Source organism: Phymastichus coffea, unplaced genomic scaffold (assembly GCF_024137745.1).
Source record: "Phymastichus coffea isolate CEN01 unplaced genomic scaffold, Cenicafe_Pcof_1.1 PCOF00117, whole genome shotgun sequence".
Classification (NCBI taxonomy): domain Eukaryota; kingdom Metazoa; phylum Arthropoda; class Insecta; order Hymenoptera; family Eulophidae; genus Phymastichus; species Phymastichus coffea.
This window is the reverse complement of record NW_026706928.1, coordinates 331,517-358,610: the sequence shown is the minus strand read 5'-3', so window position 1 is coordinate 358,610 and position 27,094 is coordinate 331,517. Positions and strand designations below refer to the sequence as shown.

At 37.3% G+C, this 27,094-nt stretch overlaps 5 protein-coding genes across 8 annotated transcripts; 2 read left to right on the top strand and 3 right to left on the bottom strand.

The window, feature by feature from the left end:
• Positions 1-1,530: 1,530 nt before the first annotated feature.
• On the bottom strand, positions 1,531-11,401 carry LOC131670873 (uncharacterized). The gene is made up of 14 exons (XM_058946850.1): positions 11,037-11,401; positions 10,309-10,677; positions 9,992-10,196; positions 9,775-9,930; positions 9,611-9,684; positions 7,733-8,086; positions 7,289-7,666; positions 7,021-7,222; positions 4,023-4,178; positions 3,065-3,204; positions 2,287-2,652; positions 2,025-2,229; positions 1,804-1,959; positions 1,531-1,743 (listed from the first exon to the last, which is right to left on the bottom strand). Exons 1-14 carry the CDS (start codon positions 11,399-11,401, stop codon positions 1,684-1,686), a joined length of 3,186 nt encoding a protein of 1,061 aa, XP_058802833.1. The 3' UTR covers positions 1,531-1,683.
• A 2,574-nt stretch (positions 11,402-13,975) lies between these two features.
• Positions 13,976-16,329, top strand: LOC131670872 (carboxylic ester hydrolase-like). The gene is made up of 6 exons (XM_058946849.1): positions 13,976-14,510; positions 14,571-15,239; positions 15,305-15,479; positions 15,552-15,899; positions 15,972-16,098; positions 16,167-16,329. The coding sequence occupies exons 1-6, from the start codon at positions 14,307-14,309 to the stop codon at positions 16,327-16,329; spliced, it is 1,686 nt and encodes a 561-aa protein (XP_058802832.1). The 5' UTR covers positions 13,976-14,306.
• Positions 16,330-16,377: 48 nt separating this feature from the next.
• On the bottom strand, positions 16,378-18,579 carry LOC131670915 (phytanoyl-CoA dioxygenase, peroxisomal-like). The gene is made up of 2 exons (XM_058946910.1): positions 18,303-18,579; positions 16,378-18,204 (listed from the first exon to the last, which is right to left on the bottom strand). The coding sequence occupies exons 1-2, from the start codon at positions 18,528-18,530 to the stop codon at positions 17,584-17,586; spliced, it is 849 nt and encodes a 282-aa protein (XP_058802893.1). The 5' UTR covers positions 18,531-18,579; the 3' UTR covers positions 16,378-17,583.
• Positions 18,580-21,314: 2,735 nt separating this feature from the next.
• LOC131670907 (protein RFT1 homolog) lies at positions 21,315-24,587 on the bottom strand. The gene is made up of 7 exons (XM_058946900.1): positions 24,026-24,587; positions 23,756-23,958; positions 23,503-23,689; positions 23,137-23,424; positions 22,933-23,064; positions 21,682-22,314; positions 21,315-21,575 (listed from the first exon to the last, which is right to left on the bottom strand). The coding sequence occupies exons 1-7, from the start codon at positions 24,083-24,085 to the stop codon at positions 21,417-21,419; spliced, it is 1,662 nt and encodes a 553-aa protein (XP_058802883.1). The 5' UTR covers positions 24,086-24,587; the 3' UTR covers positions 21,315-21,416.
• A 226-nt stretch (positions 24,588-24,813) lies between these two features.
• On the top strand, positions 24,814-26,568 carry LOC131670899 (mitochondrial S-adenosylmethionine carrier protein-like). 4 transcript variants are annotated; one of them, XM_058946886.1, is made up of 6 exons: positions 24,814-25,102; positions 25,176-25,332; positions 25,417-25,526; positions 25,790-26,030; positions 26,112-26,250; positions 26,378-26,568. In XM_058946886.1, exons 1-6 carry the CDS (start codon positions 25,043-25,045, stop codon positions 26,493-26,495), a joined length of 825 nt encoding a protein of 274 aa, XP_058802869.1. In that variant the 5' UTR covers positions 24,814-25,042; the 3' UTR covers positions 26,496-26,568. The 4 variants fall into 4 exon arrangements, with proteins under 4 accessions (XP_058802869.1, XP_058802871.1, XP_058802870.1 ...); XM_058946888.1 differs by having other exon boundaries at positions 24,814-24,957; positions 25,225-25,332; positions 26,112-26,568; XM_058946887.1 differs by having other exon boundaries at positions 25,225-25,332; positions 26,112-26,568.
• The last annotated feature ends 526 nt before the right edge of the window (positions 26,569-27,094 follow it).

Sequence of the window (27,094 nt, the reverse complement as noted above, 5' to 3'; positions counted from 1 at the left end):
TTTTTTTTCGAAATTATCTCATTCTAAACAACAATTTTCAATCTTCGAACATAGCAATTAACTAAACTACCTTACCTCGGAATAAATATCAGCTTTTACAATAGCCACATGCAGTGTCATATTATTAAAAAATTATTACGTTGCCTGAACTTTTCTACTTTTCAAAAAATAATTTAGCCAATTGGAGGATCTCAAGCGAATAAATTTGGTATAATGACCGTTTAATAGAGGACTAATTTTCTAGACATTAAAAGCACTAAAACATGTGAATATGCTGAAAGCTGAAAACCCAATTATCTCTTTAGTGTTGGACTGATGCTTGTCACGTAATTATGTAATTAATGTTTAGTAATTATGAACTTATTGTCGAATTTTTCACAAGCTTTCTTTGATTTATTATAGTTTTTCATAATTCCCTATAAAACAATTTATCGATACCAATCCTAGTTTACGTACATACATAACTTCAACTTTAAAATTGCTGCATTAAATTTAACTACCTGCGAAAAAAAGTAAATAATTGAAAGACATTGTATTTGAAACTCATTAATTGACAAAAAATGACATTAATGGAAAATATATTGTAGAAAAATTGATTGTTGTTTAATCAACTACCAGCGCTGCAAAATCGTGTCGATAGAGCTTTAGACCTTTTGTTAAATGTAACATGTTATTTATGAAAATATTATTTTTAAACTGAACATACTTCAAAGTTTAAAAAGAAACAGCTCAAACTGACATGTTTAACATAAAATATGAAATATCACAAAATTTTCATTTACATTCCTCCATGAAAAGACTACACAAAAATATTCTTTAGTTATTGTGATTCAGTAGATAAGAAGCTTTTGTGCAAGAAGTCGTGAGTTTGAATTTTTGGCGTATGAAAATTTTCAGAAATGAGAAATTTTCATATTTGTGCTACTCATGGTTCGAATTCCACCTTAAACTATAGGTCCAATCATGATACGTGTAAAAACTCTCATCATTCCAAAAGCGATATGGGAGGTAACATATTAATGACTATAAACATCTAAAACTAATGCTTATAGCTATCTAATATACCTTTGCAGAGTCCCATGTAAACGTAGTTCTGGAAGTAATAATAACAAAAATAACAATAACTATCTCTGTATATAATTAAATTGTTGTTTATCATCGCCCAATTTTTCACTAAATAACAAACGTTACTATGCCGATGAAAACATATTGTTGAATCTCGAGTTTTTAAAACCTATAAAATTCATAGCATTTTTTCGATTCAATATCAATCAAATGACTCGAGCGAAAGGCGCACGAAATTCCTGGTTGTAATTGCTTCCTTGAAGACAGAATCCAGTTTCCATGACAAAAATGTTCTGCGTTATTGCAATATATCATACGTTTCTGAATTCGACATGGATAAGTCAATCTGGCATAAACTTATTCGATTCGTTTATACCGAATGTAAACCGAAAAAGTGAAACGATTCTAACAAGAGAATATGTATAAAAATTTAGGTTTATTTAAAAAACATTAAGTGCCAAAAATACTCGTCGACATCTCTTAAATTTACTGATAGTTATATTGAACGACTAAGTGTACCATTAACTATAAAAATATTATTCCATTTCATTTGCCATTTCATCCGTATGTCTGCATAACCCGAGTGAAAAAAATATAATTTACTAACATATATAAAATTTATTCATGATGTACGGAGGACGTGAGCAAATTGTATCCCGAGTACGAAACCTTGACAACCTAAAAGCAGTTGTATTCAATTATAGTACGTATCGATAATATAAAGACATCTAAACGAACCTTAATAAAGGTTTCCAGCGTGAGTTGTACAAAAAATCTGCTCGAGACTACAATGGGCTTCGATGATCTTTGAATCATCATTAACAGGCTCTTCTTTACCTCGGTAGAAAGTGGTGTCCAGTCGATTTCGAATATCGCATCGGTCAAACTTTCACTCTGAAAATCGAATACCCCAAATTGTGTGCTTCGATATCTGATAATCGAAAAGGATCAATATTTACCTTCAAATATACTTCGTTTCCAAAATAAGTTACAAGAAATAACCGGCCTAGAATCATCCCCAAGTAAGAGAGAAAAGCAAGTTTTTCAATTATGCCACTAGTTATCATGGTCAATTGATAAACACTCATGCAAACAGCCAAAGCATCACAATAGAATTGAAATACGACGTAGACGCTGAAGGCAATGGTTATAAAATCGGCGATACTGCAATCAAAACAAATCCCAATGATTCTTCGTAGCGAAGAATTTTTTCATACTCACTTGTACAGATGAACGTGATGTCGCACGCACTCTTTCATTAATTGCCTTTCGAAGCTGACGTCATTGGTTGTGACGATCATGTCCGGTAACTTTTGCAATCTATATTTTAATATTTCTAGTTGTCCGCACAAATGCCACATACAACCGGTGGCTATGAGATCACTCATGATCGCAACGTGTCCAAGATAGATACCAGTGAGTACGTGGTGAGCATATGACAACCAATAAATCCACAGATTTTTTAAGCTGTAGGGTAGGTAAACTGGATATGGTAGAATCCGCAATTCTATGTCAAAGCTCAATGGAGTTATCATAAATGATATCACCAGTATTTCAAAGAAGAAGAACATTATTTTTGCAAGTTTTCTAAAAGAATAAGAAACAAAAGGGATTTTCAAACTATATTCCTTGACTTTAGAATTTATCAAATGTATTGTTTTTTAAATAAATATAGTTCATTATTTATGTAGATATTGCCAATGAGACCAACTTCTTGTAATTTCGAGCGAACCACGTATCGTTAGTTTTGCATAAATAAGATAATCGACTTGCTCTAAAAGCGTGAATTTGGTTACATCGAAGCTTTTTAGCAGAACACGTATCATCAGAATATTAGAAAAAAAATAAAAATATTTTTCTAGAACGTCACTTATGCCGATCGAAGCAAAATAAACACTGATTTTCCTCGGATATCTCTTATGCTCGGACATCTCTTTGCTCGCCCTCCCCCTAAAACTGCGAAGGTCTGTTTCATAAACGAGTGAAGTGTAGCACTAACTTGAATTTGTCCTCGCACGCCTTGCGGATGTTTTTCTCGACTTCGTCTCGTGCCAAGCAACAATCCTCTGCAAACATGCCGAGCAACTGATCCATCTTATCTCGGTTGAATAAATAAGAATAGGACTTTATTACAGCTGCCTGCAATGCCAGATAAAATGAAAAGGCATCGTTAAATTCGCTGAAGCTTTCCGACTTGGCGATACATAGTCTGGCCACTTGAAAGCTGTTCAAGGCGAGTAACGAGGTGAACATAATTATTGAGAAAATTCGATAAATGAACTTTTTATTAAAGGGCCACTGCTCTGGACACCAAACACTCAACAACGTGAGCGCGCTGAAGTGCAAAGGCAGTATTGCGGTTGCCATGAGTTACCTCATCGGTATCGGATTGATAACTGGTATGGCGTTGTGTTGGGGGATTACCGCTGACGGCGTTACTATGTAATTTTTATTTTGCATTTTTGACGAGCTCTTCTCGGATCTCCGTAATATTTTATGATGCCGTATGATGTAGTTTATCAGCAATAGAATGTGCTGTGCGTTAGTTGCTTTATTCGCACGTCACAGTAAGTCCATCGTGGTGCCGTTTGCTTCAAACGTTAATTAGTCGGTTGTCGATCATAGTCTACGAGTAAATATTTTTGAGCGAATATTTGCGAATGAGATGTACGAGATTCAAGGTATGCAGAAATTCTTAGAAATCGTTTTTTTCAAATTTCACACAGTAAAAGTTATGCTTATGTGCTTAATATAGGATTTAGAATATTATATAACTTTTATTTTCATTTCGCAGTCACAAAAATAATACAAAAATATTTTCAATACCTTTCCACGGTATTATACGAAAGAGTTCAAAACATTAAATCCCGAGTATGTAGTTTTAAGAACCTATGAGATTTAATAATTTTTTTTTAAAGATCCAACATTATTCAAGTGAGAGTCAATGTCTAATTTACCTTAACAAATGATTCCAATGATAGCCGTACTAAATTATCAGTTGCAATTTTTACTGGTTTCGATGATCGAAGAATCATAATTGTCAAATTTTTTCTAAAGCCCAAAGACAATAGCGTCCAGTCAATGCCAAATAGCACGCTACTTAAGCTCTTACTCTGCGAAATAAATAAAAAAATTAAATTTCAAATTGACATCGTGACCAGATAAATTGATCTTGGTATTTACCTGCAATGCGACTTCATTGCCAAAGTAACAAACGAAGAATAGCTGACCGAGTATGAAACAGATGAATGTGGAATAAGTAACGATTTCAATTATGGTATTTGCTCTTGTTGATAACTGATAGACACTCAAGCAAATTGCTAGTGCACTGACATAAAATTGGCCAACTGTAACCATACTAAATGTTGTAGCTATCTTTTTGGCTAATCTGCAAAATTGATTGAATAAAATTTCTCACTTCCTGCTATTATTTAATGGTCAACATTCTTAGCTTAAGAAAACGCACGTAGAGGTCTCTTAAAAATAGTAATAGATTTCTATGTGCTATTCCAAAAATTCGATATATATTTTATATTTTATGAAAAAAAAAAAAAAAAAAATACTTCAGTAGAACAAACCTTACCAAAAGGAAAAAAAGGAAATTTAAAAACACTTTTTGATTTCTTAATTTTCCTTCTTTTTTAAAGTTATATCTTATTAAACGAAATTAATTTTCCTGTTTTGAGATCATTTTTTGCCGAGCAATATAGTAACAGATCTTACATATTTAGATGAACATGATGTTGTACAATTTCCTTCAGTAGCCGTTTCTCAATTGCGGTAGTCTCCGATATGTCAGCTTCAACGACTTTACTTGGTAATAGTTGAAGACGATGTTTTAGAATCTGATATTGACCACACAGATGTAGCATGAACCCAGTGATCACGAGATCACAGGTAATGGTTATGCCGCCTGAGTAGACCGCAGCCAACGCTTGATGAGTATACGTCAAGTAGTAAATGACTTGATTTGACATATCGTAGGGTAAAAGTACTTTATAAGGCAGATCTCTGCTGCTGAATTGTGGAATAAGTATGAAGCATGCAATTGACATTTGCCCGACAATTATTATAAGTATGGCAGCTCTTCTAGAACAAAACTTGATAAAATGTTGAATACCGATCTGGTGGGTAGGATACGTTCTCTCTCTTACGAACCTGCATAAACTGTCATGTTTTCGTCTCACGTTCAGCTCGAAGTCATCCCGAAGGTTGCAGAATGTTTCATCAAACAGCTTCAGCAAATCGATAACCTCCTCGTGGCATATCAAGAAGCACAAAGCCTTGAAGCAACCGAAAGATAACGACAGGTTTATGAAGAACGCGTCGTTGAAACTTTTGAAATCGTTGCTTTTCAGAAATAGACTCGCCAGCTGAAAACTGCTGACGCTGCACATTACGACAACGACCACTAGCGAATAGAGTTTGTAAAGAATTTTGCGGAAGATGGACAAGTACGATGGACACCAGATTCCCCAAATTACAAGTATCTTAAAGTGGAATGATAGTATGCTCATGTTCAAGGGAATTTAACTACACTGACAAAAAAATGTTGAATTTTCCATAAAAAATATTGAAAATTCAACACGAAAATATTGAATTTTTAATACATTGTATTGAAAATTGTATACTTTATTGAAAATTCAATACCAAGTATTAAATTTTTTTAACACAAACTAAAATTTGTCGTTTGTAAAAATTATTCTCTTTAGAATTTTATTAATTTTAAAGTAAATTTAATGATAATTGTTGACCGTAATTGAGTTACAAATGTTATAGTAGCGAATTGAAATATTTAAACTGAAATTATTGTAACTTATATACCGAATTTTCAATACTTTCCATTGAATTTTCAATATTTTGTATTGAATTTTCAATACTGTGTTGAAAAAAAGTTTCAATACAAAGTATTGAATTTTCAACTGCAAATTTTTTACAGTGTAACTTATCTAAACGACTGTAAGGCGGTTACTGTTGAAACATAACGAATGGCTCAAGAAGGTCACCTTTTTGGAACCAACGAGAACATCGATACCTCTAGTGGACAGTTCAAGCGTATTTGCGAAAACGTTGGATGCCACTTGAACAGAATTTCAGGTTCATTAGTCGCATCGTTTGTACTTGGTGTTTGCTTATGATATTTGTTTAATTTGTTTAACTTCATTCTCATTGCTACGGCAATTCCAATTAAGGCGCAAGTGTACGACAAATCTTTACATAAATAATGACAGTAATAATGACAGTTTTTTTTTCACAAACTCATGTGAGTGCAGATTTCATTGTTTTGGTGAATGTATCTACTATTACTCCGCTTCCAAAATAAAATACATAATAAGAAATTTATCGTGAGCTTACTTTTTATATTACGAATAAATGTTATTATTGCGGTATATGTACAGAAGAAACGTGATATGTGAGCTGATTTGAAAATGAACAGACACGGTCAGTCGTTACCAGCACTCGCGTGACATGATATATACAAGCGTGATATACACATGGGTGCATAGTCATCCATTAAATTTTCCTTTAAAAGTGTCTTTCGAAAAATATAGATTTTGGCGTTGTTTGCAAAATTTCACCGTGAACGCAAGTTTCACCTGAACTATTGAAGAACGTTATAAGCCGAATAAGAAATCTTGATTATCTGATTAGAGAAGGAACGGCAAGATAAAAAGGAATTTCAGCGTAATAGTTTAAAATATTGGTACTTGCAGAGTATATGGTTACTAACACTGGTAAACGAAGTGAGCGACAGAGTTATCAGCGGTCCGTAGGACATGACGATCGGCGAGGTCGAACGTATCATCATGATGATCAACTCGCGAGAAGTATTCGCGTGCAACGCCGTCCAGTTCATCTGGCCGACCGCGCTGGAAAATTGCAAGCCCTGGGAACGCCGAGAACGGAATTATCGATCTCGCGCCGGGGAATCGCGGCGAAAGCCGAGACGCGTACCTTGAGCGTGAGCTCGTTGCCGAAGTAGCAGTAGATAAATAATTCCACGACCATGCTGGCGAGGTAGAGCGGCATGAAGATCTCCGAGCCGTGCGAGCCGCCGGCTGTCAGTTTGTATATGGATATGCAGAGCACGACGGAGCTCAGGCAAAATTGCACCGTGAAGACCGGGCCGAACGTGGCGTTGATGTCGTCGGCGAGTCTGCAAATGCACGCGACGTCGCAGCTGAACGAGCCTTGGCGCGAAACTTACGGCGAGCTCGCTCACTTGAAGACGACGAGGTGATGCTCGACGCTCTGCTTCATCACGGCCCTCTCGGTCCTCGACGGCGCCTCGCGGTCGCGCGATCGCGCGCAAGCCTCGGCCATCGCTCTCAGCCGGCAAACCATGATGTCGAGCTGGGCGCAGGCTTGGATCATGAGCCCCGTGGCGAGGGTGTCGACGGCCACGTCGAACGCCGCCGTGAGCATCAGCCCGGCGGCCTGATGCAAGTACGAGCACCAGTAGCCGAGTCCGTCGCTCGCGTTGTACGGGTGCCAGGCGCGCAGCGGCAGCGCCGTTTCGTCGGCCGGCAGGATCAGCGGCCAAGCTCCGAGCACGATCACCGTTACTTCCGCCAGGCTGATGCATATTATGACGTTGTACCTGACGAGCCCCCGGTTTCGCTTGGTTAGGCACGCTCGCGGCTCGAAACGTCACGACTTGCCGTACCTGGCGATTTTCCGGAAGCACGCGGCGATGCGCCTCTCCTCGTCGTTCCGCGGCAGGCAGCAGCTCGAGAGCAGCGCCTCCGCGAGGCCGCTGACGCGCCTCCTGCCCAGCAGCACGGTGGCACCCTTAACGCTCGCGTTCACGGTCGACAGCAGCATGTAAGTCGCGTCGGCGAAGTCCGCGAGGGAACTGCCGGCCGAGAGGAGCATGGCCACGAGCTGCGACGCGAGGAACAGGCTCATCGTCGCCACCGTGAAGCACGTGTACAGGCCGTAAGCGGAGGAGCTGTCGCTCGATCGCCAGAGTCCCACGCAACTCGCCAAGGCAAAGGCTTCCGGGAGCACCTGCATCGTCGATCAACGCGCTGCCCACTGCGGAATTGCTTCTTTTTTTTCCTCTTCCCTCCGCTCGGTGCCTCTGCCGCGGCTACGCGCCTTTATTTCAATTGCATTATTTAGTAGGTTCTGATTATAGTCTCGTTTTGCGAAAACAAAACCGCGCAAACTCCGTGTCGATCGGCAAGACTTCCGTCGAAAGTGTACGTGGCTGATGCCAGTGGAAATGTGGACGATCATTTAGAGTTGAGCCGATTGTCACTTTATTCTCGGTTGAAATTTCGGTACGACTTTCAAACGATCATTTGCTCGCACGTGAGAAATTTGCTTCCTAGCTGATATTTTCAATAAATGGGTAGACTTGATCAGTTCTTTTTTTTCGAGTTGTTTTGAATGGTGTATTTAATGTTTTTTTTTCGTTTTTCTTCAATCCTTATTAACAAATTAATACAATAAAAAAATTAATGTTTTGTTTATTTTGCTCAGTTTACTTCTATCATTTTATCATCCATAATCGGTCTTTTTCATTTGAAATATACTAATCTATGCGCGTCTAATATTTAATTACGGTGCAAAATCTGTATCCGTTAAATGCATCACAAAATCATTCTATAGCCTATAGCCTACAATTAAAAATCATCAATCTTAAAATTCTAAAATTTAGCGGGAAGAAGCGTGTAATGATCTGATGTTTCAATTGGATTCAGTTGATCTGAATGGATTTCGTCGAGGAATGTTTCATTATAACTTTGAACAAAAATCATTTTCTGACTTGTTCGAAAGTTTTATCATTCGAGATTTATCGGCTAATTATGCAAGCTAGGTAGAATCAAATAAAAATATTCGTATATGGTTGTATTCTGAAAACTTTTGTATGTAATTACTTACCTAATTTTCACATTTATCGTTCGCTGGTAATAAAAATATAATGTTACCGGAGCAACATGCTCGATTGCAATATCAAATATCAGTTTCATTCAGCTTCGTTGATCGTGCGATGACTCGTTTTCATTGTTTCTGCAGTCGTCGGCGATGTGCACAAAGTGTCTTACGCCGATACATTGGTCTTTCCATGCAACATCATGGCTTGTCAACTTATATCGAACGTAAAAAAATAAAATGGTATCACAAAAAACAAAAAGAAAAACGAATTTATGAGAAAAATGAATGGTAAATTTATAGTTGCATGAAAACTAATCGAGTTTGCGTTATTTCATTATGACTAATTCATTTTACGAATTCAATTGACAAGCCCATCTATCGAAAAATAAAAAAACAATGTCCTCACGTTCCATCGTGGATCGGAGTGGAATTGGTAAAGTGCACCGTGACATACGCGCCGCGTTATAATGCAATTTACATTATCGAGCTGCCGTTCATAAATATACCTTGACATTTATTTTTACTTTTGTACAAATGAAAATTTCAATTGATGAATGTCCGATTGTCGTCGTGTAAATACACTTTCACGAGTATTATGTTTCTTTGTATCGTCCGAACAACATGTTAGAATAGTCACCGTAAGTGTGCGTTTTCAAGTCACTCGGGTAATAGTGCGTTGATTTGTCGCGACGATCGCTGCAACACGTTGAACGCCGAGTACGAGGCTTTTAATATCTGAAATGAACGTGACGACTGAGGACGAGGAAGAAGCGCGAAGCCCTTACACTTTTGATTTTCAGCTGCTCGCTCGAGCATATCACTCACCGTGACGAAAGACTTGACAGACAGCGTGATAACAGCTCCGCAAGACATGACGATCGGCCGCTTCGCTCGAAGCATCATTATCACGAGATCTCTGCTCGTCCGCGCTCGCAGCTCCGTCCAGTCGATCTCGTAGACCGACTGTCCGAAATCTAGGCTCTGTCGATGCACGCAGACGCACGCGTGAGCAATAATCGTCGCTGATCGGCCGCAATCCTACCTTCAGAGTGACTTCGTTGCCGAACCAGCAGTACATGAAGAATTGCACGAGCATGCAGCAGAGATAGAGCACCATCGTGACGAATTGCACGCCGTCGTTTATGCTCACCGACATCTGGTAGACGCTCAGCGACAGCACCACGGAGCTCATGCAGAATTGCATCACTATCGTCGGCGAGAATATGGCGTTAACGTTTTCCGCGAACCTGCAAGTTGGCATCACTTTTATGGCCTGTACCAATCAGAATTATGTCGGTTTCTTCTTTTCGTTTCTCGAAGCAATGAAGACATCCACGATGTTCGTCGCGAACTACTCACTTGTAGATGTGAGTGTGGTGCCGAATGTGTTTCGCGATGATTTTCGCCTCGGAGAGTTGATTCCCTCCGGCTAGTCTAGCCATCTGCGGCATTTCGAGCAGCCTCCAGTTGAGCAATTCAAGTTGCGAGCAAGCTTGAATCATAAATCCACAGATGAGGGAGTCGTGTGCCACGTTGATGGTTGCGCAGGTGAATATCGCAGCAGTCTGGTGGACGTACGACAGCCAAAATGTCACCGGCGATACGATCGTGTACGGCAGCCAGGATTTGAATGGCAGAGTGCGATTTTCGCGGCTGATTAGCAGGGGACCCGTCGACATCACGCTCACGGTCATCTCCGCGAGAACAAAGCAGGAGAGGGTCAAGTATCTAGTTATAATTTTTACACGCTTTTTTAACAATGCATTCGAATTTTATGTTATAGTAGAAGAACAAAAAGAGCAACATTTTCCATTGGTATGTTTCTATGCATAATTTTCTTTGATTTTTATTCTACAAATTATTTATATAGGACAGTTATTTTTCATCCTCATAAATGTTTTGTAAACAATATTTTACGATAATTAAAATATTTTTTAAAAAAACTTAAATTCGTACTTTATAGCAAGTAACTGCCGAAAAAATTCAGTTTAAGCAGTCGTAAAGCAATCACGAATCAAGTTTATTTAATTAAAAGTAAAACTCCACGCTATTCTAAATAAATTTCGGTAAAAGCGTAAAAATTCAACCTGGCAGTCTTATCGAATCTCCGAAGAATCTTCATTTCGATAGTATTCCTCGGCAAACAATGGTCTTGCAGTAGCATCTCCGCCAGCTGAATGATCTTTTGCCTCCTGAAAATAATACTGGCCAGCTTGCAGCACACGCTGACCGTGGACACGAGCAGAAAGGAAATGTCCGTGAAGGCTTCGAGACTGTCGGTGAGCAAGAACGCGCCCACTAACTCGGACACGGTGAGGGAGTAAACGAGAGTCGCGGCCGAAATCGTGTAAATGTAGTAGAGGCTCGTCTTCAAGCGATCGCCGTCCCAGCCGATCGGCCTCCACGCCCCCGCGTAACTGAACATCATGAAGCACTCGCCGAGTACGAACATCGTGTACGCGGGCTCAAGTCATTGCGGCGCGGACCTTCCTCGCGGACTGTAGAGCCGCGTCGGGCCGAAGCTCCTCCACCCACCTCTGTCCGCGTGCTTTCATGGGATGTATTTAGCGGCACATATAGCCACTTGTTACGGGCAATTACTCGCGGCAATTATAGTCGCCGGCGTTACATTGTTCTGCACGCTACGAGCGACGCTGGCCCCGCGGACAAGCTCGCCAGCTGCACCCGTTAGTCGGCGCTAAAGACGAATCCTAAATATTGGCATCGGGTCTTCCTTTCATGAAATTATTAGTTTACCCGCTTTCGAAGGCAGAACCTGCAGTAAGAATCACTAAGGCAAGTGTGTTGTGCGCGCGCGCCGTTATACTCGTATCTACCGACTGCACGCGACTCAAGCTCATTCTCGCGATCCTCGAATACTTCAAAGCGCCAAGATATGCCGTGCTCGCGTGATATCTCTTGCGTAGACGAGAGTTATAGCACGTTATAATTCCTTACACGTGCCCTTTCGTTCAGCAAATGCCCGATTGCTGCCCGAAATGACCGCTTAAAACTTTTCAAAGAGTCCATTCGGTACGAGCTCTCGTTCGCGTTCAGATTCATGGTTTCGGGGAGTACGCGTTAAATTACCAGGTATAATCGCTATGTCATGGAGTATATCATTAGCAATACTATTGTTCAAAGACACTGTTAAATAAGCAGTCAAGTGTTCAACAGGTACCGTGATAAACTGTTCCGAAACTTTGATTACCGCAAGCTTTTTATAATGAAGTCTTACCCATAGTTATAAATAAGCCAACATTTCGAAAAATTTTTTGTTCCTCGTAACTTTAGATATTACAGAGATATGCATATTCGATATTGATCGGTTATTTCACTGACGCGTATCTGCATAAAAGTAGATTCACGTAACGTAAGGAAAATCAACGCCCCCATCATTACGCCGTGCATCAACCTTCCTTTCTCGCGCTGAATGCGATGAAAGCGAAGGCATCAAAGCAATCGCTTATTATCTACCAACTCGTTACCGCCCGGTATAACGGAAAAAATATATATACATAAACGTTTTATACGCCGTCTATAAGTCTAATCGCTCTCGGGTAAGAGATCTCCTCCCTTTGTTCTGGGAAAAAGAAAAAATGAAAAATAACTCTTGCTCCGTGGTAGTGTAGCCCTGACGTGGTACTTCCACCCCTTTGTCTATCTATTACGTTAAAGCTGTAATTTCGACTCTTGCCTCTTGATGATTACATATTGCAAGCCGTTTTTCTCTTACGCAACGCGCCTGCAACAACGGAAGAGAGAGAGAGAGAGAGAGAGAGAGAGAGAGAGAGAGAGAGAGAGAAATAACGGAACAGCTTCGGCGCAAACGAGGAGGGTCGTGAACCCCTCCGAACGAAAATAGAATTTATCCGTAGAGCCTCGTGTTGGGGTTCAATACACTTTATTTAAAGGGTCTTCGTTCTTTGTTTTCTATTTTTTACGAATGTCAATATCTCCGTTCGAATGCCATTTTCTTCCTTCGACGATTTTGTTGAAACGTTGTTTGCGCAGCTTGACGAGACAGCAGGACTGCACCTGTATTTGTTTGTCCTAATTTGCATTCAGACGCTCCACCGAACGATTATAGTGCAATAAACTCATCTGACCTAATAACCACATCGACGAGCTTTTTTTTTTGGTACCAAATTTAATTTGTATATTTTGCTTGAGCAATATATGATTCTATTGCACCATTGCCAGTTACGTTCGAATAAATGTAAGTTTTCATTTTTATAATTACAAAGTTATTCTAATTATATAGTTAGTCAGAAGCTTTACTCTTTGAAGTCACGGTTGTTCAGTAAAGTAGTAATTCTATTTGCTAAGGCAACGCTATTTTGTTTCCTTGGCTAGTCAGTAATAAAATATATACTGTATAGTTTTTCGAGTGCATACATTTACAAATCTTCTCCTATATTCTCCCTTACGTGGCTTTGATTTCGCTAAATGCAACAGCAATCGAATTTTTTTGAGCAAAATTAAGAACCTTGCTATCAGCTTTCACCTTTACATTTTTGTATTCTAATTAAACGGTTGGTATTGATTTATTATTAACACTTGTCAATATATGATGGTGTTAATAATATTCCAAAACAGTTTCGTGAAAATTGATGGCATGTTGTTGTACACCGTGTACATCATTTGTTATCATTAGTGCGTGTTTTAGGACGGAGAAAGAAAAGTTGGGGAAACTCAGCAAATAATTTGAAGAGGACTGTAAAAAATGCAGTAGGAAAGCTATCATTGTTATACATAAATAATTAACCCGATGAAAACATACAGTTAGCTATTACATTTATTAACTCAGACTTTTAATCGAATATCATTTTCAAACATAAAGCGAATTCCCACATTTTTAAATGTATTTATATTCAATCATGTTTGTTAATTACAAAATTCGATTTCTTTCCTTGACATTATTATTTCTGCCACACACAATATTTAATAACGATAAGCAATGTTTGCAGATATTGTTCAATGTTACATATATGCATATTAACCATAAATTGTGCCAATAGTATTGTATAACTAAATTATGTAAAAAGTCTAGATCGTAGTGAGCTTTCATTCTCCTGCATTATGTAAAGTTTTTAGGATAGCTTCAGTTATTAACTTCTCCGATGAAACTGCGAAAAAAATTATTTTCGCGAAGAAACAAATTATAAAATAAATAAAGAAGAGTTTATTCAGCGAGTAGCTTATCTGGCATTAATGAGCTGCGATCAGAGTTTGTCTTACATATTTGAACATCGTAAGCAAAATTTAATGCACAATTATCATATAAAAGAGGCGTCCAGATTCTACCAGCTCAAGCTTACCTTTAATCTCGTTCCGTGACGCCTGTTAATCGGAAAATGGAAAATGAAATACTCGTCGCGATATTTTTTGCCCTCTGGGCGATCATTCAAATTTCGGCATCTCCAACTTACGGCCCATTAGTCATCACTGAATTTCAAAAAATAAGAGGTCGATGGAACGTATCGTACGCGGGAAGGCCGTACAAAATATTCGAAGGTATTCCATACGCCGAGCCACCGGTGGGCGAACTACGTTTTAAGGTAAAAATTTTGTGCAAAGCTTGCGATAATTATTTTTTCTACAAAGAATCCTTACCTCAGCCTCCGCAACCAATCACCAAACATCGCGACGAAGTTGTCCTCGCGAGGCAAGAGCCAAATAAATGCATCCAGTACGACTACCAGACGGGGCTTATCGAAGGAGTAGAGGACTGTCTGTTCATGAACATTTATGTACCTATGTTGGATAAAAAAGATCCTGCGCCACTTCCGGTAATCATTTGGTTCCACGAAGGTGCTTTCCAACGAGGCGCTGGTACCTACACAAAGGCAAGATATATTATGGACCGCGACGTCATATTGGTGACGTTCAATTACCGTCTGGGCATCTTTGGATTCCTCAGTACGGAGGACAACGTCGCGTCTGGTAATATGGCTTTGAAAGATCAAAACCTCGCTATAAAATGGGTAATCAACAACATTGCTGCCTTCGGCGGCAATCCCGACCAGATTAGTTTATTCGGTGCTAGTGCTGGCGGCAGCAGCGTACACTTCCATTACCTATCAAAAATGAGCTCCGGTCTATTCAAAAATGGAATATCCTTTAGTGGCACGGCTCTGTCGCCTTGGGCCTTCGACCCCAAACCTTTGCAAAACGCCAAAAGGTTGGCTGTCATCGTTAATTGTACTACGAAAAGCTCTGAGAAGATGGTCGAATGCCTGAAGAAATTGTCTGCGCAAGCTCTCGCTGAGGGAATGAAAGTAATGCTGGTACGTCAAAATCACAGATTTTTATCGAGGTTCTGTAATTAAAATTTCGCGCTATCTCTGTTCAGAGGCAAATCACTGATCTGAATTATTACTATCCGCTGTTCATACCTGTCGCCGAAAGAAATGTAAGTGACTACTTTATCAGCAAATCTCCCGAGGAAATTTTGAAGGAGGGTGACATCTATGATGTGCCATGGACCAGCGGCGTTGTCAGTGAAGAAGGCGGTTCCACTATATCGAGTAAGTTTTCTTTGCGTCTCAATTTTCCAACGTTCGACTTGAATGCTACTACTAAACAATTGCATGTTCAAGGTATCGCTTTCAATCTTACTAAGCTGAACTACACCGACACAAACTGGGAGTATTTGACTCCCTTCACTCTCATGTACAATAAAACTCTACCTTTGACTAAACACGCGGAAATCGCTCGTTTAGCTAGAGAGCATTATGTCGGTAATCTAGATCCTTTCGATAAGGAAAGCCAAAAAACCATCATGGGTTTGCTGTACATGAAAACTCACGCAGCCTTTCATGTTATTCTGGAAAAGTCTGCAAGATTGCAAGCTAAAGCTAACAAGAGCCCGGTCTACGCTTATTATTACAGCTATCGAGGAGCTCAGAGTGAAACGGATTACTTATCTGGCACCAAGTTCAATTTTGGTAATATCTCAAAAGGGAATCTTTAAACAGATTGAAAGTAGAGCGACAAGGTACATATACTTTTTTTCGCAGGCGTTAGTCACTTGGATGACATTTTCCTCGTTCTTGAGAACAAGTACATCGATCCAACTACGACAGAAGAAGATAGAATTATGTTGGATGTTATGTTAGACTTCTGGGTTAATGCAGCGAAGACAGGGTTAGTAATTGTAAAATACATTTAAATATATTTGACGTTCAGTGATGAGTATCTATTTTGTATTTCAGAATACCGAGTTTATCCGGACACGAACTACCCAGAGTTGATCCGGATGATTTCGAATTCTCGTACGTCGAAATAGCTGGTCCGAACAAATTTTATCTGCGTAAGACCGATAATTTTGCCGATAAAAAATTTTGGAATAAAGTTGGATATAATTTAGATATATAAAATATAACTGTTATTATAAAATGGCTAAAGGAAAAAAGTATTTAATTACCATTTGTACGTGATTTAAGAGTACTATCATGAAATGTAATTAAATTTATTGACATAAAATTGGTTAAATTGACAACAGATTCAACTAAATATAAGACGGTAACAAAATCGCCCATCGATGACTTTTCCATCCTAATGCTCGTGTATTTCTTCGATATTAATTGAAAATTCAAGCAACGTCTCAAATTGTTCTCCATGAGTTTTTGCGTCCGCGAAATAGACTTCGTCGATACATAAGATCCCTCAGAGCTCCGTTTATCGCGGAGCTCAAGCGTATACTGTTGATACTCTCCAATAAGTCGGTGTATAGACGCTTGGTTATTTTCTTAGGGTTGGCCAACGATTACCGAACAATGAAGATTTCTTTCACTGTTGATGTTTAAGATACGGATGAGGGCGTATAAATTCTATCGTCTTTAACGTACGAGTAGCATACGTTATATGTCAGCATAATGCATTTACACATCAATATAGACCTGTCTTGCTTGCATTATCATTCATTCAACTTTTCGATCGTCAATTTATTCGAACTAACAACGCAAAATCTTTCTTACAACAGGTTATTTTATTTTACGTAACTTTAATAACAAATGCTGTTATAGTATTCAGATGATCGTAAAAATGTCATTCAATGCTTACGACTTATGCAATTTCAAGATAGTACTTAATCTCATGATGATCTTGTGAGTGGAAAACTTGTATTATTGGCGCGGTACTCGCATAATCAGGTTAAATGTTTCATGTTCAGTTATTATAACGATAGGCAAAAAATTCATAATTCTATACATTATTTAACTTCGATTATTTCCTCATAATAATAAAAAAATAAGCATTGTGTCTCTATCGGTTCTATGGGTGAACATAAAAATAGAATAAATACATATGTATTTTGTAAGCTGTTTAAATTTGAGAAACGTATATTCGTAAGAAAAAAATAAAATATTAAATAAGATTTCTTGTAAAATATTATAAAATTATTGATCATTTTGATCCTAGTAGTTGTATTTTTTATCATGAAAACACTTTTTATCATCATTAATTGATAGACGAAACTAGTAATAATATGTATTCTATAACTCATATGTATTAATTTTCGTTATAAGCCATCGAAAAATATTAATGAAACCTTTAAAAATATTATGAAAAGAATATGTTTAAAATTAATTTATTCTTGTTGGAATGCAAGGATCATTTAGTGGAATGAATTCAACTATTAGATACAGCGTCAACAAACCGCGTAGCCTTGTTGGCTCTTCTTTTCATATTTCTGCCTCTGAGCACCATATCCTGGCAAAATGAATGGTGAATGTGTTGGTCGGGTTCGTCATCAGCGGAGCGCAGTTGTAACAGGAACATGCGTCTCTGTCTATCCGACAAATTAAGGTAGGAGCCATGAACCAATAAATACGAAAAAATCACGATATCGCCTCTCTTTGCTGAGATTGGAAAAGCGCCAGCGATCGGAAAGCGTTGAGGATCAACGTAACGTATCACGTCAGCGGTGCCATCGGTGTCAGCGAGTTCAAGTGTTTTCAAAGGACCAAGTTTGTGGCTACCGGGATAAACGCAGAGACCACCGTTTTCGGGAGTCGTGTCGTCCATGTGAACGAAGACAGCAACCATCGAGTGTTTTTTAAAGGGGAAGTACGGGTAATCCTGATGCATAAGGTAAGGTGCACCTTTTTCTGGCGGTTTGATGTGAGCCTTATTGTGATGGAGCAGGATATTTGGGCCCATTATGTCTTCCACAGCGTCCATAAGCTTTGGGTTGGAGATTAATCTGGTGAATACCTCGCTGAACATTTGCCAGTTATGGATGGATTTTACCTGCGAGTGTATGACATTTATAGCAGAGATTCAGCAAAAACTTGCGTTATTTATTAAGCTATTCTTTCGATTGCTCGTAAATGTAATTCAATACTCACAGTGTAATTGATGTTATTAGCTGCTTTTTTCATGTCCTCTCCAGTCCATGCAGTTTCCAATCCGTCCATATTTTCCTTTGACTTCTCAGTGAAAACATAGTCGTACTCGTCTGAAATTTCTTGGAATTCTCGATCCGTAAAAAGTCCCGATATTTTAACGAATCCATTGTCTTCGTAGAATTTTTTTTGCTCTGCAGTGAGGTACTTTAATTTACTCATACTTGCCATAAATGCTTAAAACGTAGAAAGAACGCGAGATGACGAGACCGGCGTCCACGGCGTCTCGCGATTTTATGCGAAATCGAAGCGATTGCAATAATCGGAATGGAAACTTTTAAAGAGATGACTTTCAACAAAACTCACTCGCGTGATAATTATAATCAATGCTGAATAATCAGTGAAGACTTTCGATCGTTTGATGCTGCGTCATTGTTTTCCTAATTAAATTATTTAGGATACAATAAATATATAGTAAATAAATGTAACCAATTACATCAATATATTCACAAAATTTCCCTGGATTTATTTGCTATATATTTTTATCTAAGAAAAAAGTATATTCATTGGGGTACATTGGATTTTAATTGAGAATAATAGTTCCATTGGATTTATAATGTAGATATATGTAAAACGAAATCTACAACACTATACTAACTGTTTATAACTCTAAATATTACACACTTACTAAGGGAGGATGCAACTTTTTCAGGATTATTCTATTAGACTGTAGACACAAATCATCGTTAAAAGATCACATGGTACCGCAACAGTTAAACATACGAGTAATTTATTTATAATCAACAGGTACCGAAAATCATTAAATTCAACAATCAGCTGACTAAAGACTTTTTACAGTTAAGAAGTGGAATTTCTTAAAATAATCATTGCCGTGTAAGAAACTTACAAAATCTAAATAAACTTGGAGAACATTGCAAGTATTAGTAAACAAATTTTCGGAGTATTTTCTAGAAATATTTTGAAATGTGATTGAAGTTGTTACAAATAGCTCATCCCTCGCGATTCATCGGCGACGTAGAGCTGCAATTGAGCTTGTTACGAAGCTCTCTGCTAGCTTAGCATGTGCAGCAACTCTTGCAGCAATCGCAAATAACCGAGGGTAGGAAATGCAGTGTGACCGTCGTCGAGGTCTTCGTAGGCAATCAGTCGTTGTCTCGCGAAACGGGCTTCCAAAAAAACCTACGCTGCTGGAGATCTTTGAAAGCTTCGTCCTTTAATTAGGTTCTGACGGCGATTGACGGGCCAACGGATTGGTGTGCAAACGCTCAATTCGGTCATTTAGCATGTTGCACAAATAAATGTTTCTCTCTACCTCGATGACTGACTGACTGAAGGTGTTAATGAATGACGATAATTCGATCTGATCCTTATAATGCAGTCATCAGTAAGACTATAATAACAGTTTAATGTTGTAATCGTTAGTGTTCATTTGTAAAAATTTGTCAAAACAACTGTCGATACTGCGATAAGATATTGTGTTTCCGCGTAAGAAAAAGTTCAAATTTTACCAAATTTTCGTCAAACTTACGTTGAATAAATTTTGGCAAAAATTTTCCTGTGAGACGATGCCAAACTTGCTTAGTCGGTCAGTTTCTTTACAGAAGGTTTGGGACAACTTTTCCCAAATTTATTTTCATAGTTGTACAATTAGAGTTTTGTTTTAAAGTTTAGCTAAAGTTTGGCCGAACTTCAGGTAAATGTAATTAAAAATTGTTTTTCCCATTTTTGACCGGAAGCTTGGCTAAAGTTCGGACGAATGCAATTCACTAGAATTGAAAACCGATGTCACTAGAATTTTACTTACTAGAAGTTATAGCACCTTGCGCAAATCTGCTACACGCTGAAAAAAGGGTGTGAATGCAGAGAGAACATATTTTGTATGTACGTGGTATATATCTGTAGCGATGTACATTGCTTTGTAGTAAAACAGCGTAGTAAAACAGCTGATGTAGTATATACCGCTATGAGCGCTGACGTGACGTGGCCGCACCCGTATTGGTATTATTGTTAAATAATAATAGTTATGTGATTATTCGGTGCTGAGTGTAGATAAAATTACTACGATTTCTAACTAGGACTTTTAACTTTTTTATCATTGTTCAGCTTTTTTATTACACTATAAAATATTATTTGGGAAAGAAATTAATAAAATATATCTTAATTATTTATCTGCAAAATTATCTACTTTCCCATATCTTTCGTTGGTAGAATTGAACCTACTGTTTGAAATTCGGTGGCTTTAGGTATGATTTTCGCGTCTACATTTGAATTATCGAAAAGACAAAACACTGGCGTACGCGATCTTTTGTCACGAAGTGTAATTCTGAAACAATGTGCGAATATTTTGTGCTTATAGTATGATTTTAATTTCTAATAAAAGATAAAGGGGAAATTTTATCCATATAAGGCAACTGAAAACGTAGCGTATTTTTATTAGTAAGAAAATTGCTCGGGAAAGTAAAAATGATTTGTATCGATCTTTGGTCAGAACGTCGTAGGCTTTAATCAGATATTTTCCAGACATAGAGCGCGTTGCTAAATTTTTACTCTTCTGAAAAACAAGTTGATTTCTATTAGAATGTTATTTGACAAAATTGCACGATTTGATCTAGATTTTTTTTTACGACTGAAGCAAATGTACGACACGAACAAATGTCGATAAGTTAAGACAGGGCTTAAAAGGTATTCTCAACGCTAATTCATAAGAAATGGTCAAAAGTTCTATTTGTTTGCACCAACCTGCTACATTAAATTATATAACAGACGTGCAAACGAGGAGCAAAATTAAAAAAATATATACTTCTTCCAACAACGATTGTTTTTACAATATATTCTATTATTTTCTAAAAACATCACTTGTTATTCATATTGAATAACAACTTAAGCAATATTTTTAAAATATTTTACTAATGCAAGACAAGCTTCTGAAAAGTGTTTGTCTAAGTAGAAAAATCTGGCAAGGATTCAAAGCAGTAAAAACAAAGCGAGTGTGTAAAAAATAGAACTTATTATTAAACAGCATTTGGACAAATATACAAAAATAAATTTTTATTCTGTTGAACGAACGTATAAATAACGTGACGTATGAATTTATCTTCAATCGCTTTTAACATCACTGTTCCGCCTCTCTATCCATTTGCTTAAACCAAGCTTTATCAGCTCGTAGTTTTCGTACATCCACGAGAACATTACCAAGCCGAACATCATTATGCCGATGAACAAATGCAAGAATTTATCGTCAGGAAAATAGTATGTCTACAAAATATTATTAACATTTGAAAAAATTGAATCGTAATAATTTTTACGCTAATTAATTTCATTAAATTATTAACCAAAAGAAATTATTACTTGAGTAACTCACCTGAGAGAATGTAGTGACGAGGGCAGCAATGATGAGACAACAACTAAAGAAGGGTTTAGGCACGAGTCCTTGAAGCGGCTGGTATCTTGTCTCAGCATATCTTCTGTTAATGAACGTCGTCGAATGTGCAATTCTCAAGCCCATGTTCACGCAGTTTCCAAGTATAAATCCAACAGGTCCAAACCAGGTGACAAAAACGTATGAAGCGACGAGAAATGCCAGCGACTCATAAATCATAATCACATTGTTCTTATCAATTGTGCCACTGTCTGCAGTAGCGTTTGTGTAACATTCTGTCACTCCATTAATGCCCAATAATAATACTGCCAAACAGTGTGCACGTAGTAAAAGTATGGGTAGAGTTGCGGTGAGCTTTTCGCCACCGTACAACCAAAGTAACAGAGATGAATAAGATTGGCCAAATACTAAGACTATCAAACCGATGGACGTCACGACGACGCACAAGTAACGGAGAACGTTGGTACTTTCTTCAACTCTGCCGGATGGTTGATGGGATATTGGACGGTCACGTTGAACTAGTTGAGTGAAGTAGAAGTAACCGCTGTCTTCGATCGGACGGAAGATGAAACGTGCTGCTAATGAACCTAAGTTGTTTACTACTTCGTATACTCCCTGTAATCACGGTTGGCATTTTACTAACTAAATATTTATGATATAGTAACGATCGACATTTGTTTATAGGAATTTTATTTTTATACTGCTTATTAAATTTATTGATCACGATGTTATTTAATAAAGAATTGCCTAATTATTTGTCATTTATTACAGTAAAATGAAAATTTTTGTCTAACAAATCATTCATGTTGAATGCTACAAAGTAGTTATTGTTTAGAAATGTCCCTTGTAAATATAGAATATGACAAGTTTCTTTACTTGATGTCCATTTCTTATGCAATGTTAAGATATTTTTAGAAAAATTAAGATACCGTTAATGCAGAAAAATACTAAGTATTTATTTTTCGTGTCAATTTGACGATTTTCAAAATTTGAATTGAGAAAAAAAGAGAAAAGGAATAATGACAAAAGTATTTGACAACATTTAGTTTTCATTGCATTTAATTATTACCTAATAAAGATTGTGCAGATTTTTTAAAAAGTAAAAAGAATCCGAACTCTAACACAAAATAAACGGCTTTTGCATCTCAGAGTATATTATTTTCTGATCATTTTTGTTATAGATCAAGTATCAAATATCTTATTAAAATTTCGATTGATTGTGAATTGCATTACCTGTTCTGCAAAAGTTAGGAGTGGTGCAAATGTCATGATCAATCTTTCACCTTCTGTCAATAGTTGCTTAAGTGCTGATTGTTTAAAAAAAGACATAGTGAGATGATATAGATTTTTATCCAAAACTGTGTTCTGAAATAAACAACTACCTTATTCTTTTCATCTTTCCCAAAATTAAAAAATTTTTTATTTGGTTTTACTTACATGATTTTCTAACTGACCAGGTAGGAAATCTTTTAAAGACATAAAAGGAAATTCTGACTCAACAATCTCTTCTGTTCCATCATCACTCACGGATAGTCTTCTTTTTAATTTGTGCCTCTTCAATCGCTTAATATAATGATTAAAGTAAACGTAATGACTTGCAGTGTAAAAGACAGCTGCTGCTAGTTGTGCAACTCCAAAAGCAAGAAGTGCATTCTCTGGGTTGTATATAATTAAAAAAACAAATGTTGCAGTCCTAAGTGCAATCATAATAGTATCTAAAACAATCTAAAATACATTAAAATTGATTACTCTACCGTTATTTTGTAAAAAGATTTTGAAAAAGAAAAAATTCAACAATGTTACCCTAAGTCTATTGAATAAAAATGCACTGGCAACAAGTTGTACCACCAGTGATAAAAGCTCTATCACACAAGAAATTGCGACTGCATAAACAGCAAAAGTGTAGTATGGGGGTAAAGTTTCTGAAGTAGGTAGAACATAAATCCACATGTATCCAAATAGAAAGGACATTACAACGGAAACAGGAACACTGAAAAATCAGATCAACGTACAATCTACAATACCCAACAAAAATTGCGATTCATTAGATATCTACCTTAGCCATAATAAATTAACAACTTGAGCCCAATTATGTTCTGCTGTATTAGTAAGTCCAGCTTTCATAAAAGGCTCCTTGGAGAGAAAAAGAATCATAGATTCAAGAAGCAGCAACCGTACATTCATCACACCAAGAATAGCTTGACCCACGTGTCTAACCACGAATGCATTCAGGAAAAAAGTGACGCCTCGACACATTATCTAAATAAAACAACCATTATTACTCTAAATATATACAGCAGCATCTTTGAGGCGAACCTATGTGTACCTGAAAGACAATGTTGAACGAAGCGTTCTCCAGGCTGCTCTGCAATATATTTGGCGCCATGATCCCAGGTTATTTCCAACGTGTGTCCGATAAATGGCAATTGTATTTTTCTGTCAATGAATCACGATGTAGTTGCTGCAGTGGCATCCTGATGCTAACTGCCAGGCGAATTTCGTAACGTCGCAACACAAAACAATATCGCCCAGGCACACGCAGCAGACGACGCTAGAGCCCGAGCTACTCTGGCTGATACACGTCATCGCTACACACCACTTATAGTTATAGTCATATATATATATATATGCGAGATTTGACAGGGAGCTGTGAGCGCTAATTGCTGCGTATAAAATTGGCTTTGTTTATCTACTAATTGCTGTTGCTCCAGCGTGTTTATGACCTTGAAATTTGCGACTGTCAATTTTAATCACAGACAAACTTACTAATTAAAAAGAAATTTAATTAATAAGTGTGTAGAATTTATTGTAGAAAATAGAATGCTAATTATGCTTTTGCTGCATGAAATACCGCAGAACTGTGGATAACATCGCGAGCCGCACGTAGATGTATCACGCATTGCAAATTTAGCAATGCTCAATAATTGGTAAGCACCCGATTGCTCACTGACTAGCTCTCTCTCTCTCTCTCTCTTTCTTCTCTCTCTCTCTCTCTCTCTCTCTCTCTTTCTTCTCTCTCTCTCTCTCTCTCTCTCTTTCACTCTTTATCCCTCCTTATGCGCAAGTGAGAATTTGTCGTCTGCTTCAGTGCATAGCATGCATGCTCCGGCGAAGTTGAACTCGCGTGCGTGTACGAGCGCTGGAGGTTAAAGAAGCTCTCCGTAACTTCGCATTTTATTCACGACTTTTTTCAGTGAACTAATTGATGAACTGCTTCTTTTTTACCTTTCAATTAACCTCGTGATACATAAGTATTTTGTAAGTTGTTGTAGATACTGGATTAATGTGTTTTTGATGAACCTGCGACCTTGAATTTTAAGCAGTCGTTATCGACTTTACAATAATGCTATATAGCGAGGGAGAGAATATTGCCACGAAAAATATATTTCTTACGTCTATGATTGTGAGTATTTCATACCAACAAATTTTCTTTGCAATTTTGACAGATTTTTCATTCAATATTTATTGATATTCAGTCTGGAGCTGCTGCAGGGGTAGTGTGTGACATAGTTTTTTTCCCTCTAGATACTTTGAAGACTCGGTTACAAAGTCAACATGGATTTATTAAATCTGGAGGATTCAGGCACCTTTATCAAGGCATTGTACCAGTCATGATAGGCTCTGCACCAGCAGGTATAAATAACTTGTATTGATCAAACTCTAATAATATACATTTAAAACATACGTGACATTTATAATTGTTTTGATGTATTTTAGCTTCTCTATTTTTTATGACGTATGAAGGGATCAAACATGTATTTCAGCCTTACCTTCCACATCAATATCACTCCTTTATACACATGGGTGCTGCCTCCTCAGCTGAAATGGTAATATGATGAATATGATTAATATTTCACTATAATGTATGATTGTCAATTATCTGCAATTAAATTTATTATTATAAATTTCAGATTGATATTAATATAAATTTTTATTAATACATTATAAATTTTAGATAATTTAAAGTCGCTTTTATTTATTATTCACATATTTCATTTGATAAGAGACAGATCTTGAGTGATGTAATACACAAATGTATTTTGACATAAGCATAACCAAACAGTATATAATGGAATTTTTTTTTTCACAGGTTGCATGTTTAATCAGAGTGCCAGTGGAAGTGGTGAAACAGCGCAAGCAAGCTTTACTTAATGACACAAACAGACTGAGGCTAAGGACTCTTTTTCGAGGATATGGTAGTACAGTTCTCAGAGATTTGCCATTTGGACTGGTGCAAATGCCACTCTGGGAATATTTCAAATTATGCTGGACCAGAAAAGCTTGTCGTGAGTGTACTCCCTTTGAAGGTGCTACTTGCGGTGCTGCTTCGGGTAATATAAATGAAAGATAAAAACTAAATTAGATCATATCAAATGATAATTTTATTTGCATTGCGTTATGGCATCTTATAGTAACAGTATCGGCGGCGATAACGACACCGTTGGACGTTGCTAAAACAAGAATAATGCTCTCGTCAACGTCCGCCGATAAGAAGGAAGTTCGCATTTCGACAATGCTCAAGGAGGTTTACAGAGAAAACGGAGCACGCGGGTGCGTCTACATAAATGTTTCGCTTATAAAATTACCTATTTTATTTTACAATATAAAAATGAATAAAGATGTGAATGCTTTTCATAACTATATATCTACCAGTACAATTCGTTATCTTTCATTACAGATTGTTTGCCGGTTTCACGCCACGAGTCTGCGGCTTTACAATGGGTGGCTTCGTGTTTTTCGGCGTGTACGAGCAAGTTCGAGAATTATGCGAATCAAGATTCAACGGCCAGATGTAATTGCTTCCAGTATTTTTTTCTTCTTCGTCAAATTAGAGAAAAAACTGAGCTTCCGCTGATTTAGATACGCACCGAATAAAGAAAGTTTAAAAGAACCGATGGATCGGTTTTTTACATGTGATATTCCATCGCGATAATGCTCGCGAATGTTAAGTAAACATATTATATATGTTATATATTTTAGTGCGAATAAAAGAAGAGAAAACTTAAATATTTTTACCAAAGACACAAGGGTGGTATCACAGCTATAGAGTATACAGGCTTTAAATGCGCAGACTAATGTTTCATTACTTTTTGCTATATCTAAAGGTATACATATCAATTATTGCGCACTATAAAACACCTGAAACTCTTGTCGCGAATATTTTTTCGATGAGACTTTTTGTAACCTATTTTACCTCCAGTTCATTTTAATATTCTCAATTATATTATGTAAGCAAAGAAATGATAGTATTCAAATATAAAGTATTTACTCTGAAATAACAGAAATAAGTAAAATTGAATTTATATAATAAAATTTATAGTCGAACAAGACTTTCGACGAATTTGAAACGTTTTCTTAACATTATTTGATCAAAAATATGTATGTTCTTATGATG

Excerpts from the sequence above, each read along its gene's own strand:
- LOC131670915 (XM_058946910.1), bottom strand. The coding sequence starts at position 18,530 with ATGGCAAGTATGAGTAAATTAAAGTACCTCACTGCAGAGCAAAAAAAA. Across the intron at positions 18,205-18,302 it reads CTAATAACATCAATTACACT|GTAAAATCCATCCATAACTG; the intron begins GTGAGTATTGAA and ends ATACACTCGCAG.
- LOC131670872 (XM_058946849.1), top strand. The coding sequence starts at position 14,307 with ATGGAAAATGAAATACTCGTCGCGATATTTTTTGCCCTCTGGGCGATC. Across the intron at positions 15,240-15,304 it reads AGGGAATGAAAGTAATGCTG|AGGCAAATCACTGATCTGAA; the intron begins GTACGTCAAAAT and ends ATCTCTGTTCAG. Across the intron at positions 15,900-15,971 it reads TGGCACCAAGTTCAATTTTG|GCGTTAGTCACTTGGATGAC; the intron begins GTAATATCTCAA and ends TTTTTTTCGCAG.
- LOC131670873 (XM_058946850.1), bottom strand. The coding sequence starts at position 11,401 with ATGTTCGTACTCGGCGAGTGCTTCATGATGTTCAGTTACGCGGGGGCG. Across the intron at positions 10,678-11,036 it reads AGATTCGATAAGACTGCCAG|ATACTTGACCCTCTCCTGCT; the intron begins GTTGAATTTTTA and ends AATTATAACTAG. Across the intron at positions 7,223-7,288 it reads CATCACCTCGTCGTCTTCAA|ACTCGCCGACGACATCAACG; the intron begins GTGAGCGAGCTC and ends GTGCATTTGCAG.
- LOC131670907 (XM_058946900.1), bottom strand. The coding sequence starts at position 24,085 with ATGGCGCCAAATATATTGCAGAGCAGCCTGGAGAACGCTTCGTTCAAC. Across the intron at positions 23,690-23,755 it reads GTTAATTTATTATGGCTAAG|TGTTCCTGTTTCCGTTGTAA; the intron begins GTAGATATCTAA and ends CTGATTTTTCAG. Across the intron at positions 22,315-22,932 it reads TCCTAACTTTTGCAGAACAG|GGAGTATACGAAGTAGTAAA; the intron begins GTAATGCAATTC and ends CCGTGATTACAG.
- LOC131670899 (XM_058946885.1), top strand. The coding sequence starts at position 25,043 with ATGCTATATAGCGAGGGAGAGAATATTGCCACGAAAAATATATTTCTT. Across the intron at positions 25,103-25,175 it reads TATTTCTTACGTCTATGATT|TCTGGAGCTGCTGCAGGGGT; the intron begins GTGAGTATTTCA and ends ATTGATATTCAG. Across the intron at positions 25,527-25,789 it reads CTGCCTCCTCAGCTGAAATG|GTTGCATGTTTAATCAGAGT; the intron begins GTAATATGATGA and ends TTTTTTTCACAG.